Source organism: Malaclemys terrapin, chromosome 8 (assembly GCF_027887155.1).
Source record: "Malaclemys terrapin pileata isolate rMalTer1 chromosome 8, rMalTer1.hap1, whole genome shotgun sequence".
NCBI classification, from domain to species: Eukaryota; Metazoa; Chordata; order Testudines; family Emydidae; genus Malaclemys; species Malaclemys terrapin.
Genome location: NC_071512.1, coordinates 50,750,097 through 50,765,998, shown reverse-complemented (window position 1 = coordinate 50,765,998; position 15,902 = coordinate 50,750,097). Strand labels below are relative to the sequence as shown.

The window sequence follows — 15,902 nt, the reverse complement described above, 5'->3', positions numbered from 1 at the left end:
GAGGGCTGAACTTCATGCTAAATGATTAGGAATTAAAGAGGCTTTTTGAACTACTCATTTTTCCATGAAGCACCTCAGTTGCCTTCCAATGAGGTTACACAACATGTTCCCTGGGCCTATGGAAATCAGTAATTCATGAACACAGGGACCATGAATAGCATCTGCACATCACCCCCTATTCTGGAGGACTTGCTCTGTCTAGTCACCCTAAATCTCCCCTGGGCTGAAGTTCAAAGAGGAAACATGGCTGAGCAGCTAAAGCTAAGCCTAAGAGTCAGGCGATGTGGAGTCTAATCTGTTTTGCCCCAACATACTGTGTCTTAAGGTAAGTCACTTTCTCTCTGTTTACTCCTTGGGGAAATGGGGGAGGTAATACTACTAGGGGTGCTGAGAGATTAGCGGGTGTAAATGGCTTTAAGATCCTCAGTCAGACAGCATGCACTATAGAAATTCCTGGCTTCTGTTCCCTCTTTACATGCTATCTGGGTTCCACCTCTTGGCTTCCACCTACTTTTGTGACCCGCATCTAGGAGCTGATAGTCGATGCTGAGGACACCTGGATCCGCCTAGAGGGGCTTTCGGAGACCACGCAATACACCGTACGCTTGCAGGCAGCCCAGGATGCGATGAGGAGTGGATTCACCTCCACCAGCTTCATCACAGGTCAGGAGTTTATTCCCCACCTCGTTTGACCAGTTGTGCAATGCTGCGCCAGCCGCAGTCTCCCCTGAGTGTCTCAAGGAGATTGCCTATTACCTCCCAGTGCTAAGGAAGACAACTCGTCCCCTAACTCCAAGCCCGCTCATGTTCCAGGGCCTTGGCCCCCTGCCCCTCAACTCACCCAAATACACAAAGCCAAGACTTAAATTCTATCTCAACTTTCATTACCACAGGCATTACCCTCCCTTCTCCCTATAAAGGGCGTAAACCAGAGATAGGAACCAGATCTGGATTCTGCCCTCGTCCAAGGGTATTCGCATCCAGGCTTTAAATTCAGGCCCCATGTCTAATACAGAGATCACCTATTTCAAACAGATCCTTTTACCTTGTTCTTGCTTCTGCTGCAAAGAATTAGAACATTCAGTGCAGGGCATACTCTTATAGTGACCAGGGGATGGACTAAATGACTTAACAGGTCTTTTCCATCTCTAAACTCCATGGTCATGATTCTGATCTCATCCTGATCTATATCAGGAACAACTCCACCTAGGTCAATAGAATTACCACGATGTACAACCAGTGTAAGGCCAGAACCAGTCCCTGTGATGTTCTGACTGCCCGACAGCACTGCTTTCCTGTTCTTTAGAGTAGTCCTATTTATTAAATATTCTACCCTCATGAAATGGATGTTGCGTTAAGCTGATTAAGATTCACAGTCCCCATGGCCCTATTGTCAGAGTGCTTACTAGAAGCAGTCTGCCCTGAAACACTGCATGTTGAAAACACTCATGTTAAAAATTTGGGCTGAGTATAGCGTCCAGTGTAGGAGAGTTTTATTCAGAAAGCAGCACTTAATAGGCACTATGCACATTGTGCAGAGCTGAATCCAGTTACATTTGTACCTCAGCTCTTCAAAAGAGATGAGAAAAAGCCTGAAGATGCTGTCCACTCTACAGTGCTGAAATCACTTCCTCTGTATTCATAGTTAGATTAAAAGAGCTCCCTTTAAATCCGCTGCAGACATACACACCAGGCTAGGCACATGGAAAGGCCTTGTAACCTGCTTTTATGTGATAACAGAAGCTAGCAACAACAAAAACCCTTCTTGTCTGATATATCTATAGATCAGGGCCTCTTATGCTATTCTTGCCTCGACTCCATTGGGCACAAAGGATTACAGCATATGCGAGAGGAGATGGAAAAGTAGATATACTTGTTGGGGATGAACTTGAGTTCAAGATGAAAACAAACAAGGCCAGATCCCAAGCTGGTGTAAATCAGCGAGGCTCCATTGACAAGGGAGATTATGCTGCGATTTACAGCAGCTGAGGATCTGACCCTATACAGAGTCAGAGAACGTACTGTAGATGGCTTCTTCCCTGAGAGACATGTTAGAAGTAGGTTTAAATGAAAATAGAAGCGAGTAACAAGCACAATAAACCTGTTTCTTTTCTAATATATCTATGAAACAGAAGCATCTGGGGATAAACAATGAAACAATGAGATCTGTAGAATGCGGTTGTTCCACCATTCCCTTGTTTAAGAGCCAGGGCATTGCATTACATTTACTCTAGAAACATATCTGGGCACTTTCCAGGAGAACAATAGGTTGTTTTTGTTGGTTTGTTTAAAAAAAACACCTTTATTTAAGATGTTTTGCTTCTTTGTGTTCACATATAACAGGGCTCTTTCATTCTTCCTGGCATATTAATAGCTGTCTGTTCCGTTTGTCTTTCATATTTGCATAAGGTTCTGGGGGAATTGTATACAAATGGTAAAAAGGAAAAAAATCAATACACTATTTATAATTTGTAGTTTGAAATTTCTTTCAAAGTCAGCTTCGATTTTAAAGATCTGAATATAAATTAAGAAATGTGGTCTTCACAAAGCACCAGGGACTACAACGTGTGTGTCTTTGAAGCAGATTTCATTGTGTGTTTAGTACTATACATGACAAGTCTCTCACTAGATCTTGTGTTAAAATGCACAGAGACTGTAAAATAGGGGCTCTTTGCCTTTTGGCCAAAATGAAACCCATTGACTATTCACGCCCCAAGAATGGGTGGGGGGGACTGAATAGAAAAAAACAACAACAAAACCAGGGTTTGTAAATGTCTTCCCACTTTTTAATCCCACTCCCTTTGATGTTAAACTCGCATGGGCATTGCACACCCAGTGAATGCAGTTTACACCCATTTCCTGTGTAACTGACACTACCATTTAAGCCATCGCTAAAACTGAATCAAAGATTTCCCCACAAGTTTGTGCCCATTTGTGCCACAGTCCAGATTCTCCTCACACATACACTAGTGTAAACCAGTGTAAGTCCACTGACTTCTGGGGAGTTGCTCCTTATTTACCCTTGGCATGAATGAAAACAGAATCTGGACTTGAGTATGAAATCTGGTCCACTATAATTAATATTTTTCACTGAGGATGATCACAGCTGTGGTCACTGGGCCTTGTTCTTCTCGCAGTTACACTATATCACAAATAACTCTAGTGGACAGGGAAAATTCCCCCTCTCATGTACAAAAGTGTAAATCAGTACAACTCCTACGCCAGTGATAAGCTAGAGTGCAACTTTTGTGAGCTAAGACTCAGATGCAAGTTCCTGATATTGCAGACCTATTGAGATCATATAGGACTGGTAAAGCATTAACGCAGACCCCCACACTGTGAGCATGTCTTCATTTGAAAATTGCATCAAGCTAGAACATGTCCATGAAGAATCATGCTACCTACCACAACGCTGACCATGACTTTGCAGTCTGCATAGACATGGACCAGTTGTGTTCAACACCATGTCTGCCGGGTCATGGGTACACCCTGCTGAATTTTCTAACGAAGACGAGCCCTGCATGAACTGGATTGTCCTGACACTTACATGGATGTAGTAACTCAATTGAAATCAGTCTGGTTACATGTTTGAAGAGCCAGTGTTGACGAGGAAAGAACATTGGTATTTCCCAAAATATCTGTGTATATTGGGAACAATTAATTGAACAAGATCCATGGAAAACTATCACAAGATATCACACTCTCATTCATTGTACCCAGTAGAGTTACTGAGTGTCATGCCATTATACCTTGTGGCATATGATGAGTTAATCCAGGGGTTCTCAAACTGGGGGTCGTGACCCCTCAGGGGGTCATGAAGTTATTACAGGGTGTTGCAAGCTGTCAGCCTCCATCCCAAACCCCGCTTCGCCTCCAGCATTTATAATAGTATTAAATATAAAAAAAAGTTTTTAATTTATAAGAGGGGGGGGCCGCACTCAGAGGCTTGTTATGTGAGAATGGTCCCCACCACTGAGTTAATTAGTATAAGCAATGAGCTTATCGCATGATGAGGCATGACATGTGAAGTAAGCCAAGAGATAGCTTATGCACTTGATGGAGTTACCATGATTTATCAGGCTGATTCATGACCTCGGAAGTTCAATTCATGTCCTTCCTGGATTGCAGTAAACCTTGTGTGATGTTGTATCATATGGTATATGTCATGTGACATGTGTAGGGAGGTGCTGTGCCCTCTTCGAAGCTTTGCCTCTCTAATTTCACAGGAGGCCGCGTGTTCGCTAATCCTCAGGACTGTGCCCAGCATTTGATGAATGGCGACACCATGAGTGGAATCTACACCATCTCCATCAATGGGGACCTCAGCCAGCGAGTGCAGGTGTACTGCGACATGACCACGGATGGGGGAGGATGGATTGTAAGCCTCCATGTAGAACTCATCATCAGAACAATTAGAGCTGGGGCACATTTTTAGGACCAAAAAACTTTTTTTCCCATTGAAATCTGCAGTTTCGGGTTGACTGAAACATTGTGCGAATTTTTGTTGGATTTGGCAAAATGTTTCATTGGGGGGGAATTCCCCCCAAATTCAAAAGGTTTAGATTTTTTTTTTTAATTCAAAATGATTTTCATTTTATTTCAATTTCATTAAATAAAATTTGAAAGGTAAAAAAACATTTTTTTTCTATTTTTTCAGTTTGGACAGTAAACGGGAACATCAGTAATTTGCACAGCTCTACTAATGTTTTCCATTTCCCAGCACCATCCTTCTATTCCAGAGCATCCCCACAATGCTTTAGACACCATTTAGGGCCACATCATTCACAAAGGCCAAGTAGCCACCTCTGGGGAGGAATGCAGCAGCTGTTTGGCAGCACATGGCAACAGTTACGGGGAGGAAGGAAAAGTTATCCTAATCCAAGTGAAGGAACAAACCAGCTGGGTAGAATGTAACTTGCAGGGGGCACCAGGATTAACATCACTACTCTATCTCAGGGTTAAATTGCAACTGGCCTTTGAGTGGTTGTGCAAAGAGGGTTGTACTCCTTGCACTCTGGTTATAATCAAAGTCCGCATGCTCTTCTGATTGCAGGGACAGCTCCCTGCTAACAGCTACTGGGGCACAAGCCACCCCAAAGAAGGCAGGGAGAAGCTATGTCCAAGTTCCCACATGTATCAGCAGTGATGCAGGTCAGCACTGCAAGGCACAGCAGCAGGCACACTCCTCCTCAGTGCCCGGCTGCTCGTCGAGACATAATGCGTTCTAGTCCCGGGCACTGCAGCCCTGCGCCTCCCCCTGTGCAAGGATAAAGCTAAAAAAACCAAGTCCAAAATATGCCATGGGACCTTCATGTCATTACTCCTCCAATAGCCTCTCCAGCAGCATGGTGGCTCCAATGCTATGCTAGGGCACTGGTACAATGGAAACAGTGATGTTTCCTGAATAATCAGCACTACTGCCTGCAGCAAAGGGGTTTATCCTTCAAATCTCCCATCCAAGAACAAACCAAGCCTGATGCTGCTTAATTTTGGAGTTCAGCTGAGACCACACCCTTGGCTATGTGGCTATAAGCCACAACAGAGAAACACTGTATGCCCATAATAAATTAAAGTAAAGCACAGCTCTGGCCAACACAGCTATGAAAGACAGCAAAGCAATGCACCAAAAGAGGCTTAATACAGTCTACTTCATTTTCCACGTCTTAAGGAATGGGTCCTGAGCTGTTAATAGGAGCTGCACTTGGAGAAATTCCCTTTGATTGATTTGAAATGTTTGCAGCTCCTTTTGGAAGTAAAGCATAGCCTGAAGCTGAAACTGATCTATTGTCCTATACATGAAATTAAATGGATACTAGCTTTCAAAGTAAATGATTTGCACTCACAGGGATCACCATATGGTCATGTCAGCCATCTGCTAGAGTGACTTTGTACAGTGCTTTTAGAGGCAAATGCTACTTAGCTGAATCTCATAAACACAGCCTGACTCAGGTGGACCAGTATCAGAACCAGAGAATACTCTGCTGTTCCAACTAGATTGTGTTGTCACACTTTCTCTCACACATTATTATATACAAATGTCAGAAAAGGGCCTCCTAAATCAAAGTATAAATTCCTAACACTGCTGGTGTGGATTCTTTCGCCAAAGCTTTTACCTGCTTTTTTACTCTGCTTCAAAGCCTCACATCTGATTTCATGCTGAAGGCTTACAGAAATAACTAGTTAAAAACAAAATCACATGCTGAAAAGCGGGCAGTGTTGTCCATTGGTTAGAGCAGGGAACTTGACATCATGATTTCTAGATTCTGTTCCCAGCTCTCCAACTGATTTGCTGTGGACATCACTTAACTTCAATTTATCCATCTGTAAATTGACTGTTGCCATACATGTCTAACTTCCAGGCCTGTAGTGAGAATTAATACATTAACCTCTCAAGCTCTGAGCTCCTCACTTGAAGGGTGGTATAGAAAGGCAAAGCACTATCTTTTAATTTCACATATAACAAAGCCCATTTGGCTATGATCTATCAATGTTTCTGCATAAAGCAAAGATTCTTCCATGTGGCTTTCATTCCTTCTCCCTTTGTAGGTGTTCCAGAGACGGCAGAATGGGCTGACGGATTTCTTTCGAAAGTGGATGGATTACCGGGTTGGCTTTGGAAACCTAGAGGATGAGTTTTGGCTGGGTAATGCCCTCACCTCTTTGTCTGTCACTGACACAGTCAGCCTGGCTGTGATCAGTGGATGCTTTGCATCTTTCAATCAGACACTTATCTCTGCAAGCTTAATTTCCATCTCTCTGTGTCTGCGTATCATTAAAGCGGTTATCTGTCCATCTCTCCCCTATTGATCTGCTTTTCTTCACCATGGTGTTTCCTCCTTTGTTCTGTCTGCGCTCGTATCATTAGCGATGTGTCATGCGGAGGAAATGTGACATAAAAGGAGATCACAAAGGTGCAGCAGTTCCTGATTTGTTAGGTGGCACAGTAGGCTTTTTCACTGGCCTTCCACCCATAGAGACCTGGTTTCAAATCTCCTTCGGTCACAAAAGGAATGGAGCATGGCCATTCTGTCCAATTCCCTGGAAGGTTTTTGTCTGCATTATAAATACACTCTGCAATTTAACATGGTTGGTAATTTCTTCTCAGAAGAGGCCCAGGCCTAGAATGGTGGAAATTGAGGAATGAGTGGGTGAGGCATTGGCAAAGCTCTGCGTGAGTGGAGCATGTACAACTAATACCCTCAATGGATGTCTGTAACTGGCATTTCTCATCCCTGATCTTAATGAGTGAGAATATTCACCTGAGGAAATGTAAAAAACAGATATTGATGATTTAGCATTGCTTCAGACCGGAATGCTGTCACACAGGGACAGGACTATGCATGTACACACTGGAGGTGGGCCCATAGCACAAACACCCTCCAAATTTAAGGTGTTTGGCATCAGAAGCCAGATTCAGATTTTGCAAATGATTCCTACTACAATGAGTCAAACCCCAAAACTGCAGAGCCAAACATTCCAGACTTAGAGAAATCTGGGTCCAGTGTCTTGTTCTGTACATAAGTGTAACGTCCACATTCAGTCACTAAGGGCAGAGACACGAACTGAGGCAGTGTGGCTTTTCTTCAAAGCACTGGTGATTTCTGGGTTCTCATCCTCTGCATTTGCTTGCCGTGCATTTTCACTGAGCCCTGAATCTCCTTCCATTTTCCTCCCAGAATTGCCATCAGGTACAGATCTCACCTGAATCCTCTGCTTTTGTCTGCAGGCCTGGATAACATTCAGAAGATCACATCGCAGGGACGCTACGAGCTACGAATAGACATGCGAGATGGCCAAGAGGCAACTTACGCCTATTACGACAAGTTCTCCCTCGGTGACACCAGGAGTCTGTACAAGCTCCGGATAGGAGACTACAATGGCACTTCCGGTACACACTATCACTAACAAGCACCTACGTGCAGCAGGAAGCTTTCTGGACTGGTGGGTCCGAAACGCCTGCAGTGCGTAAGCTTGAGCAGTGTAAGGAAATCCCACCACCCAAAAGATTAATTCCTTTCCTGGATGCTACTACCACTCTGGACCATCCAAATAGACGCCCTTAGTTGTCTCTGCTGCCTTGTGAGTAATCAGATAAACCGGTGTGGTAATCACCGGGAGGCACATGTTTAATCAGCACATAGAATTTTCCATGAGCAGTTACTATACACCCATTGCTGTTCAGCTAATCGGATCAATAATGAGAGCTAGTGCCTCGTACCACAATAACAGCAGATCAGCCTGTTAATGTCACGCTTCCATATGAACTGAAAAGCTGAAGTCATCCATATAGTACCATGATATACGTGTCAAACGTTTGCTGCTTTGGTTAGAACGTTAGCCCAGCCACTGTTCTTGGATGAGACAGAACTGCTAAGCTTCACCCACCACAATGTTGGCAGGACGATGTTCTAACATTCAGATATCTTCGGGGGTGGCGGGGGAGAACTCACTTCCACAACTAAGACTAGACATTTCAATGAATAACAAGATTAGCTGCAGCTTGTCAGGGATAGACAGAGGCAGCCGGGTCTAGTGGTTAGCAGAAGGTCATGTTTGGGTTACTGGGAATCAGGCAGGAGCCAGACACACCAATCCAGACAGGGTCAGGCACGACTCAGGTCACCAGGAAGCAAGCAGATCAGCAGCTGAAGCACTGGGCGAGGTGTCCGAGCAGCAGCCACCTAGGGCCTACTTGTGCAAACCATTTCCTGTGCCTCTCTTTGGGTTTAAATATGATGTCTTGACCAATCAGAGCTTCCAGTGTTCCTCCAATCAGGGCTCCCTGATGTCGCTTCAGGTTTAATGCTTTCTCCACTCAGTCAGCGAGTAGCAAACCACCGGGTGCAAGCAGGGAGGTGTTAGATGAGTGGAAACCCTGGTTCAAGATGGAGGGGGGAGTCAGGATACAGCTATTCTAGTTTGGATAAAAATGTCTAATGACCACAAATGCCCAGACTCCGGGTACAAGGCAACCACTCTCTGCCTGGGGCTAGCAAGAAACCCTCCACCATATGTAAGATGTAGAATTGTCCATGCCTGTAAGACATCTAGTACTGGGAGAGGAAAGACAGTGGACTAGATGAACCGTTAGTTTGATACACCATAGCAGTTCCTATGGCCCAGACTCTCAAAGGTATTGAGGCACCTAATTCCCATTGGAATCAAGGGGAGTTAGGCACTTCAATACCTTTGAGGATCCTGGCCTATGTCTGTATCATATCTAGGAGTCTGACACTCCTCCCCTATCCCCAAACTGGCTGAATTATAATGCAACAAAACCCTTTGTGCTTCAAACCCTTATCTGCAGAGTTAATAATGACACAGAGGGGAACCACCCTTTTTGCCCCTTGAAAGAGGAGTAAAGGTTTCCCAGACAGTACATTTCCCTTAGGTTTTCCCACATGTGTACTCTGTGTGTATACGCGCACGCACATCCCTGTGTTCTTTTTTCAGGACTGTGCATAATTAATATTTTCTGGTCTCTTTGGTATTCTCTTGGGGCATTACAAAGCGTTTATTCACTTCTTATTGCCCATCATGCATTTAGGGTTATTTTGGAAACATAGAAGCATGACAGAAGTGAAGCAGAAGATGGGCCCAACCCAAAAACCCTAGATTGGAAAATCTCCCAACTGTAGGAAAGTTCACATCAGGATCCAAACTCTGCAGCCAACACCTGCCTACAATGAGCCAAACCAACTCCCCAGATTTGAAAAGCCCCAAACTTTGCAAACTCAGGCTTATCTCTAATTACCATATTCATTACCCTTTCTTTTTTGAGCCAGTCAGACCACAGTCTGAAGGGACCAATGTTTAGAGGGAGAAAACAATCTCTTTTGTCAATGGGTGGAAACGGAAACCCTTCATCAGAGCAGTGATGGGTCCTCGCCTCACACCTACATCTAGAGTTCGAGTTCTGGGGTGTTTGGATCCAGGAATTTGCTTTAGCCATGAAATTCAGAACTGGACCTGACTGCAGGTTTTTACCATCTCCAATGCCCAAAGGGGTTCAGATCCAAGGATCTAGATTTTGTTCAGGCCCATCTTTACACCAGAATGTCAGCAGAAAGATCTAGGACCCATGAGGTCAGGGGGTTAGGAACTCAAACTAATCTTATTCCCATAGCATTCTGCCAGTCTTCAACTCTTTGAGCTGGAGAGCTATAGATTAGCAGAATGAACAATGTTATTGCATTATTATAATTTACTCTTTGTAGAGAGACTAGCCAGGCCTGACATGGTTGTGCTTACACACCACAGGCACACCCCTGAGCCTCTCTTCACAGCGTCTCCCTTTATACAGGAGATTCACTCACCTATCACCAGGGACGTCCGTTCTCCACCAAGGACAGAGACAATGATGTTGCTGTTACAAACTGCGCCATGTCATACAAAGGGGCCTGGTGGTATAAGAACTGCCACCGGACCAACCTCAACGGCAAGTATGGCGAGTCCCGGCACAGTCAGGTAAGCGTGGAACCATGCAGCAGAGAGATGGTGCTTCTCATAACCAGGAGCACCAAGGTGCCTTTCCCAGGCCCTTCCCTTTCATTACACTGGGCAGATTCCATCTGGTTTCAAGAGGGAAACTTTCAAGCAATGTTTCTTGCCTTATGAGTGGGAGACACAGGAAAACTAACAAGTTAGCACATACATGAGAGCTGCGGGGGATAACAAGCCAGAGAGAGAAACGTACACATTTCTTGCCCAGAGAGTAATAAGAGAAGCTGCTTCATTAAACAAACTCTTTTCTTTCTTCCCACTTAACTTCCAAGTTCAAACGTGTTTCCTTCTTTTTCCCCCCTCCACCTGTTTTGTTGTTTTTGCCCTGTGCCTTGCTCTCCTTCCTGCCTGCAGGGGATTAACTGGTTCCACTGGAAAGGCCACGAGTTCTCCATACCCTTTGTGGAAATGAAGATGCGACCCTACAACCACCGTAACGTCTCGGGAAGGAAACGACGGTCCCTACAGCTGTGAGCCAGCAAGAATCCTGCCCCTTCCCGCCCCAGCCACCCGACCTTTTCTGTCATTCGTTTGTATTTTATAATATGAAAAGGGAAAAGAAATACTACTACTCTGAGCTAGCAACCTGGTCCATAGGAGTCCTGGAAGGACTGACTGAGCGGCTGGTAGGCTTTGGAAAGGGACTCAACACCTTCCCTGTGAAATGCCGAGTGCCCGCTCCCCCCACCCACAACGGGGAAAGAGAGAGAGAGATGGATTTTTATTATTTTTTTTAAAGACTTATAAATCCCAGGTGAACCCCGTAGGACATGCTTTTGTTGAAGGTGCTCCCTCACCACCATCTCCGATGCAGCAGGGCCTCCTTCACGCTGCAGGTCCTGTCAGCCAGGGACATCGATGGAGGCTGGCCTGGCCACGCTGTGGGGGCAGGTTTGCTGTTTGGCTGAGCTGTTGGACTAGGGCCTGCAGCTGAGGTGGCATGTAGCACCAGCTGCACCTGGGCAAGAGGGACCACACATAGTGCCCTGTCATTTGATCATACTCAGAGGCAACAAGTCTAATGCCCCTTCATCCCAGGGACAGAGACTCCACCTCCTCCCTCTGTCATACCAGCCAGGGAGAGCCTGCCCCCTCCCCGACATAATGCCCAATCCCCCTGTTAGCCAAGATGATGCAGCTGTCCCTCTCCCTTTGACCAAGAACACACAGTGTTCCTTATCCCCAGGAGCTCACTACATGCGTGCATACATACACAGTGGGGAGAAGTGAAGTTCAAGCTTGGCATTGTGTACCGGGTTACTGCAAGTCATAGATCTCACAAGAAGCGTGAGATGTTTGTCTGCGTTGTATTCCTTTCCTTTAGAGCAATCACGGCCTACTTATGAACCCCACCATCACCATACTTCTAACATGTCCAAGGTCACCCCCTATTTATGGTAGGCACATGGGTAGTAACAGATGGATGGTGCACTGCATCTGCCTGTAGATGTGAGCTGCTTTAGTGTTTTCTGGGGTGCAAAAGTGGCCCATCTACTCTGCATGTTGACTTCATCATAAACCCTTTGGTGGCTTTTTGCTGTTATTTTTATAAGGCCTAGCTCAGGGGAGGGGAGAGAAGGAATCAGAGAAAACAGCTTCTAGGAATCTTTAATGTCATTCTGAAGTAAGTTCATTTAAGCTCCCTTTTCACTGTTATTTTTACGTACAATAATGTTGTGACTCATAGTTGTTACTGGTCCTAAACCAAAGAGTATTAGAGAAAGAGCAGCGAACAGAAGAACTGGCAAGTGGCCGCAGTTCATCCTGAAGCTTGCAGAGTAAATTGCAGCCGTGTGCTGTGACATCTAGTCATCCTGTTCGTATTCCCTGGGGTTATGGAGGAAGGATGGTTTGGTGGTTGAGGCAAAAGACCTCAATGTAGATTCTCTTCTCACTAGCCTCCTCTGTAATCTTGGGTGAGTCACAACGTCTCTGTGAGCTGTTTCCACCAGCTCTCCTCTGGGGAGCTGAACTCTTCCCTCTCTCACAGTGTTGTCGCAAGGCTTAATTCATTGACATTTGTAGAGCACTTTCAGATCCTTGGAGGAAAGGCCCCATATAAGTTCCAAACATTATGTTTTCCCTCCTTATAAAGGGACACTGCCCTGGTTAAAACCTGATATTTAAAAGCTCTATCCCATCCCTGCCTGTTGTTACTAACAACACCTTTAATTATTAAAAGTGATTTTCAAACACTGAATTTACTCCTTAACGTTGATGCTGCTTATGTTTTGCACTTTAATCAGTTTGGCCAATGAGAACAGACCAGGCGCTTTCCCCTGCTGCGTCCCATACGCTAGCACAAGGCGGTTTTGTGTGGGTTCGCCATACTGTAGAGGAAAGGTTACCGGGGACTATCGCTATTTGATAGTGGGACTGAGTCTTGTTTACACCAAGGCCGCTTTGCATTCAATTGCAGTTTACACCCACTTTCAGAGAGCACATAAAGGGGCCTGAGTGGAACAGAGAATTCAGGACAGAGTCTCTAACAGATTCAAGGCGTGTGACTAACTCCCATCTGTTCCCATCCAGCCTGTGCCCAGTGGAGAGACAGGAGAACGAGCAGGAAATATAGTCTCCCCCTCTTCCCTACCCATGCCATGCATTGGGACATAAAAACCTAACTAACCCTGGGTTCAGGATTAGGTACAACCCTCAGTCCCCTGGCTGTAAGGTCAAGGGGAAAGACCCCATCTGTTGCTAGTCTGGTCTGGTAGAACGGTGCTGCAGCTGCCATGTGGCACTGGTATGATCCAGCATTATAAGGGCACTAAGCCTTGCTTTCAGTCCTGAACCCAGGGGGTTTCCTGACCCTTGAGCACATGAATGGGTGAGAGTGTAGTGCTCAGCTAGTGGTAGTTCTGCACACATGTTGGATGTAGAGATGGATCCACAGCCCACTGAAGCTAGCAGAGATTCTCCTGTGGATTTTAGCGGGCTTTGGACAAGGCCCTGAGTAAATCACCAGGAATCAGAGGAGGTGTAGGGAGATCAAGGAGGAACAAAAGGCTTCAATGAAGAACTAGACCTGGGATGGGAGGGGAGTAAGATGGATGAGACTCTCATGAGAGGTAGAAAATCTCTTCTGTCCTTAGCTATGCGCATCACTTTGGAATTCCAAAAGCCAAGGAGAAGCAGCAGTTAGGACTGATGGAAGTTTAGGGAAATCCCTAGCAATTATTTGTCTGAAAACTGCCCCCACCCATTGGCAGCCCACAAACAAGAGGTGACCCTATGAAATGACAAAGCAGGGTAGTTTAATGGTTAGAACTAAGTGCAACAACTGAGCATCTTGGCTTCAATTCCCATCTGAGGCAGTGGTTCTCTGGGTAACTTCAGGTAGGGCCGGTGCAAGGAAGTTTCGCGCCCTAGGCGAAACTTCCACCTTGTGCCCCCCCCCACCCCCATGGCAGCTAACCATGCCCACCTGCCCCTCCCACCCGAGGAGCCCCCCCGCGGCAGCTAACCCCACCCGCGGCAGCTAACCCCACCCCAGGAGCCCCCCCTCGCAGCAGCTACCCCTCCTTGCAAGCCCCCCCTCCACAGCAGCTAACCCAGCCCAGGGAGCACCCCCGCGGAAGCTAACCCCGCCCCCTCCACGGCAGCTAACACTGCCCCCCTCCACGGCAGCTAATCCCGCCCGGGGAGCCCGCCCCAGCTCTCCTCCACCGAGCACGCCAGTGCTGCTCTAATTCTCCCCTCCCAGGCTTGCAGCACCGATTGGAGGAGACTTAGAGGGGGCTGTGTGCTCAGCAGAGGAGGCAGAGTGGAGGTGATCTGGGGCAGGGAGCGGTTCCCCTGTGCGCTCCCCCTGTTACTGCGGGCGGCCCTCCCCGCGCCCCCCCCCCCCCCCAGCTCACCTCCACTCCACCTCCTCGCCCGAGCAGGCTTTTAGGCGCCCCCAACCACTGGGCACCCTAGGCAGTCCCAGTTTGCTTAAGTAGTTGCACCGGCCCTGACTTCAAGTTGGACAAGTCACTTGGCTTGATTGGGCTTTAGTTGTCTCCATTGTCCATTCAGGTGGAAACATGAAACCTCACTGGAAATGCTGCTGCTCAGCACTTGCGATCCAGCAGAGGGAAAGAAAGCTGTTTCTTTGGATCGGTACAAAAAACAAAAAAAAACACTATTCTAAATCACAACCCCACCTGATCTTATCCCCATCCCTCCATACAAACTCAGATTGATCTTTCTTTAAGCCTAGCATTGCTAGCAGGTATCACTTCTCCAGGAAAGGATAGTTATTCTCTCAATATATTTCCCCACCACACACCCCTCCCTAGCTGCCTCCTAGCTGGGATGGGAGGGTCCTAACGATAGGACTCCATTATCTGACCAGCAGAACACACTGCAGGATGAAGGGCAATTTGCAGTCTATCTTCCAACCCCAGCATATCCCCCGATAAGTCATTACCATAGACTGATGTTACCAACGCTGCATCATGGCACGAGGTTTTGGCAATCAACACTGACATGAAAAGGAATGGGCAGTAAGGGGCAGCCAGGGCGGGCTGAGCCCTGAGCCCCTTGAGCCGGGATTGTGACTCATTTTATCCACACGTGGCACAAGCTGAAGTTTTTCAAACCACCTCTTGCCTACTCTGAGTTGAACCTGGTTTTATTCTTCTGGCGCTGGGTGGAAATTCCCTTCTCTCCATCCTCCCACTGTCCCTTCTGGCCAAGAAGCTTAGCAAGGGCTCCCACCCAGAGTAAGTTGCTGAGGAATCTTTGCTTCTTCCTTCCTCTTCTTCACCATCTCAGCCCCCTACATGCTGTCTGCCTGTGTAGATTCCCAGCGCTGGCCTCCATGCTAATCAGAAACCACCTTCCCTCAGGACTACTGCTGCTGCCCTCCCTCACCCTCAGTCTCTGAGACTATTAGACCCCTCAAAGGAGAGATGCCTAGAATGTTACATTTCTGGTGCCTGCGGGGTATCCTGGGAACACCGAGGCAACCAATCAACAATGAATATCTGTCAAAATCTGGCCCTTTTCCTCCATGAATAGTTGCCCATGAACTGGCTGCAATTTTTCAGAACATGCTGGCTTCTCAGTTTTGTTCAATTAATGTTTTGGATGAACAAAACTTCAGCTAGTGGTTATGTGCAAATTGTGTTCAGCGCTGGTGCTGTGGGATTGGCCACCTGATTAAAGATGGCCTATTTTCTTGCTCCCTCACTGGATGACCCTTTATATAAACTATTTCTCTGGCCAAAACAAATTTGGTTTTCTCACCCAATTAGTTCTGCTTCATAACTGAACTAATCTTGGCTTGAAAATGCACATGAAACAAACTTGGCTCCTCCAAGTGTTCATAAGAAACCTATAGGAGAGGGAGCAAACTCAACTAAAGGTAAATTCTATACAAATGTTGCTGAGATGGTCATGGCTTATTGTCT

General features: G+C 46.3%; 1 protein-coding gene across 3 annotated transcripts in view; it reads left to right on the top strand.

Moving 5' to 3' along the window:
* The window catches only part of TNR (tenascin R), a 149,441-nt gene extending 135,561 nt beyond the window's left edge, over positions 1 to 13,880 (top strand). For all 3 annotated transcript variants that reach the window (XM_054038696.1, XM_054038697.1, XM_054038698.1), the window contains 6 exons: positions 531 to 663; positions 4,227 to 4,378; positions 6,547 to 6,643; positions 7,727 to 7,888; positions 10,304 to 10,467; positions 10,858 to 13,880. In XM_054038696.1, the coding sequence (XP_053894671.1) occupies positions 531 to 663; positions 4,227 to 4,378; positions 6,547 to 6,643; positions 7,727 to 7,888; positions 10,304 to 10,467; positions 10,858 to 10,977 (828 nt within the window). In that variant the 3' untranslated portion in view covers positions 10,978 to 13,880. The remainder of the gene's footprint in view (positions 1 to 530; positions 664 to 4,226; positions 4,379 to 6,546; positions 6,644 to 7,726; positions 7,889 to 10,303; positions 10,468 to 10,857) is intronic.
* Positions 13,881 to 15,902: the final 2,022 nt, after the last annotated feature.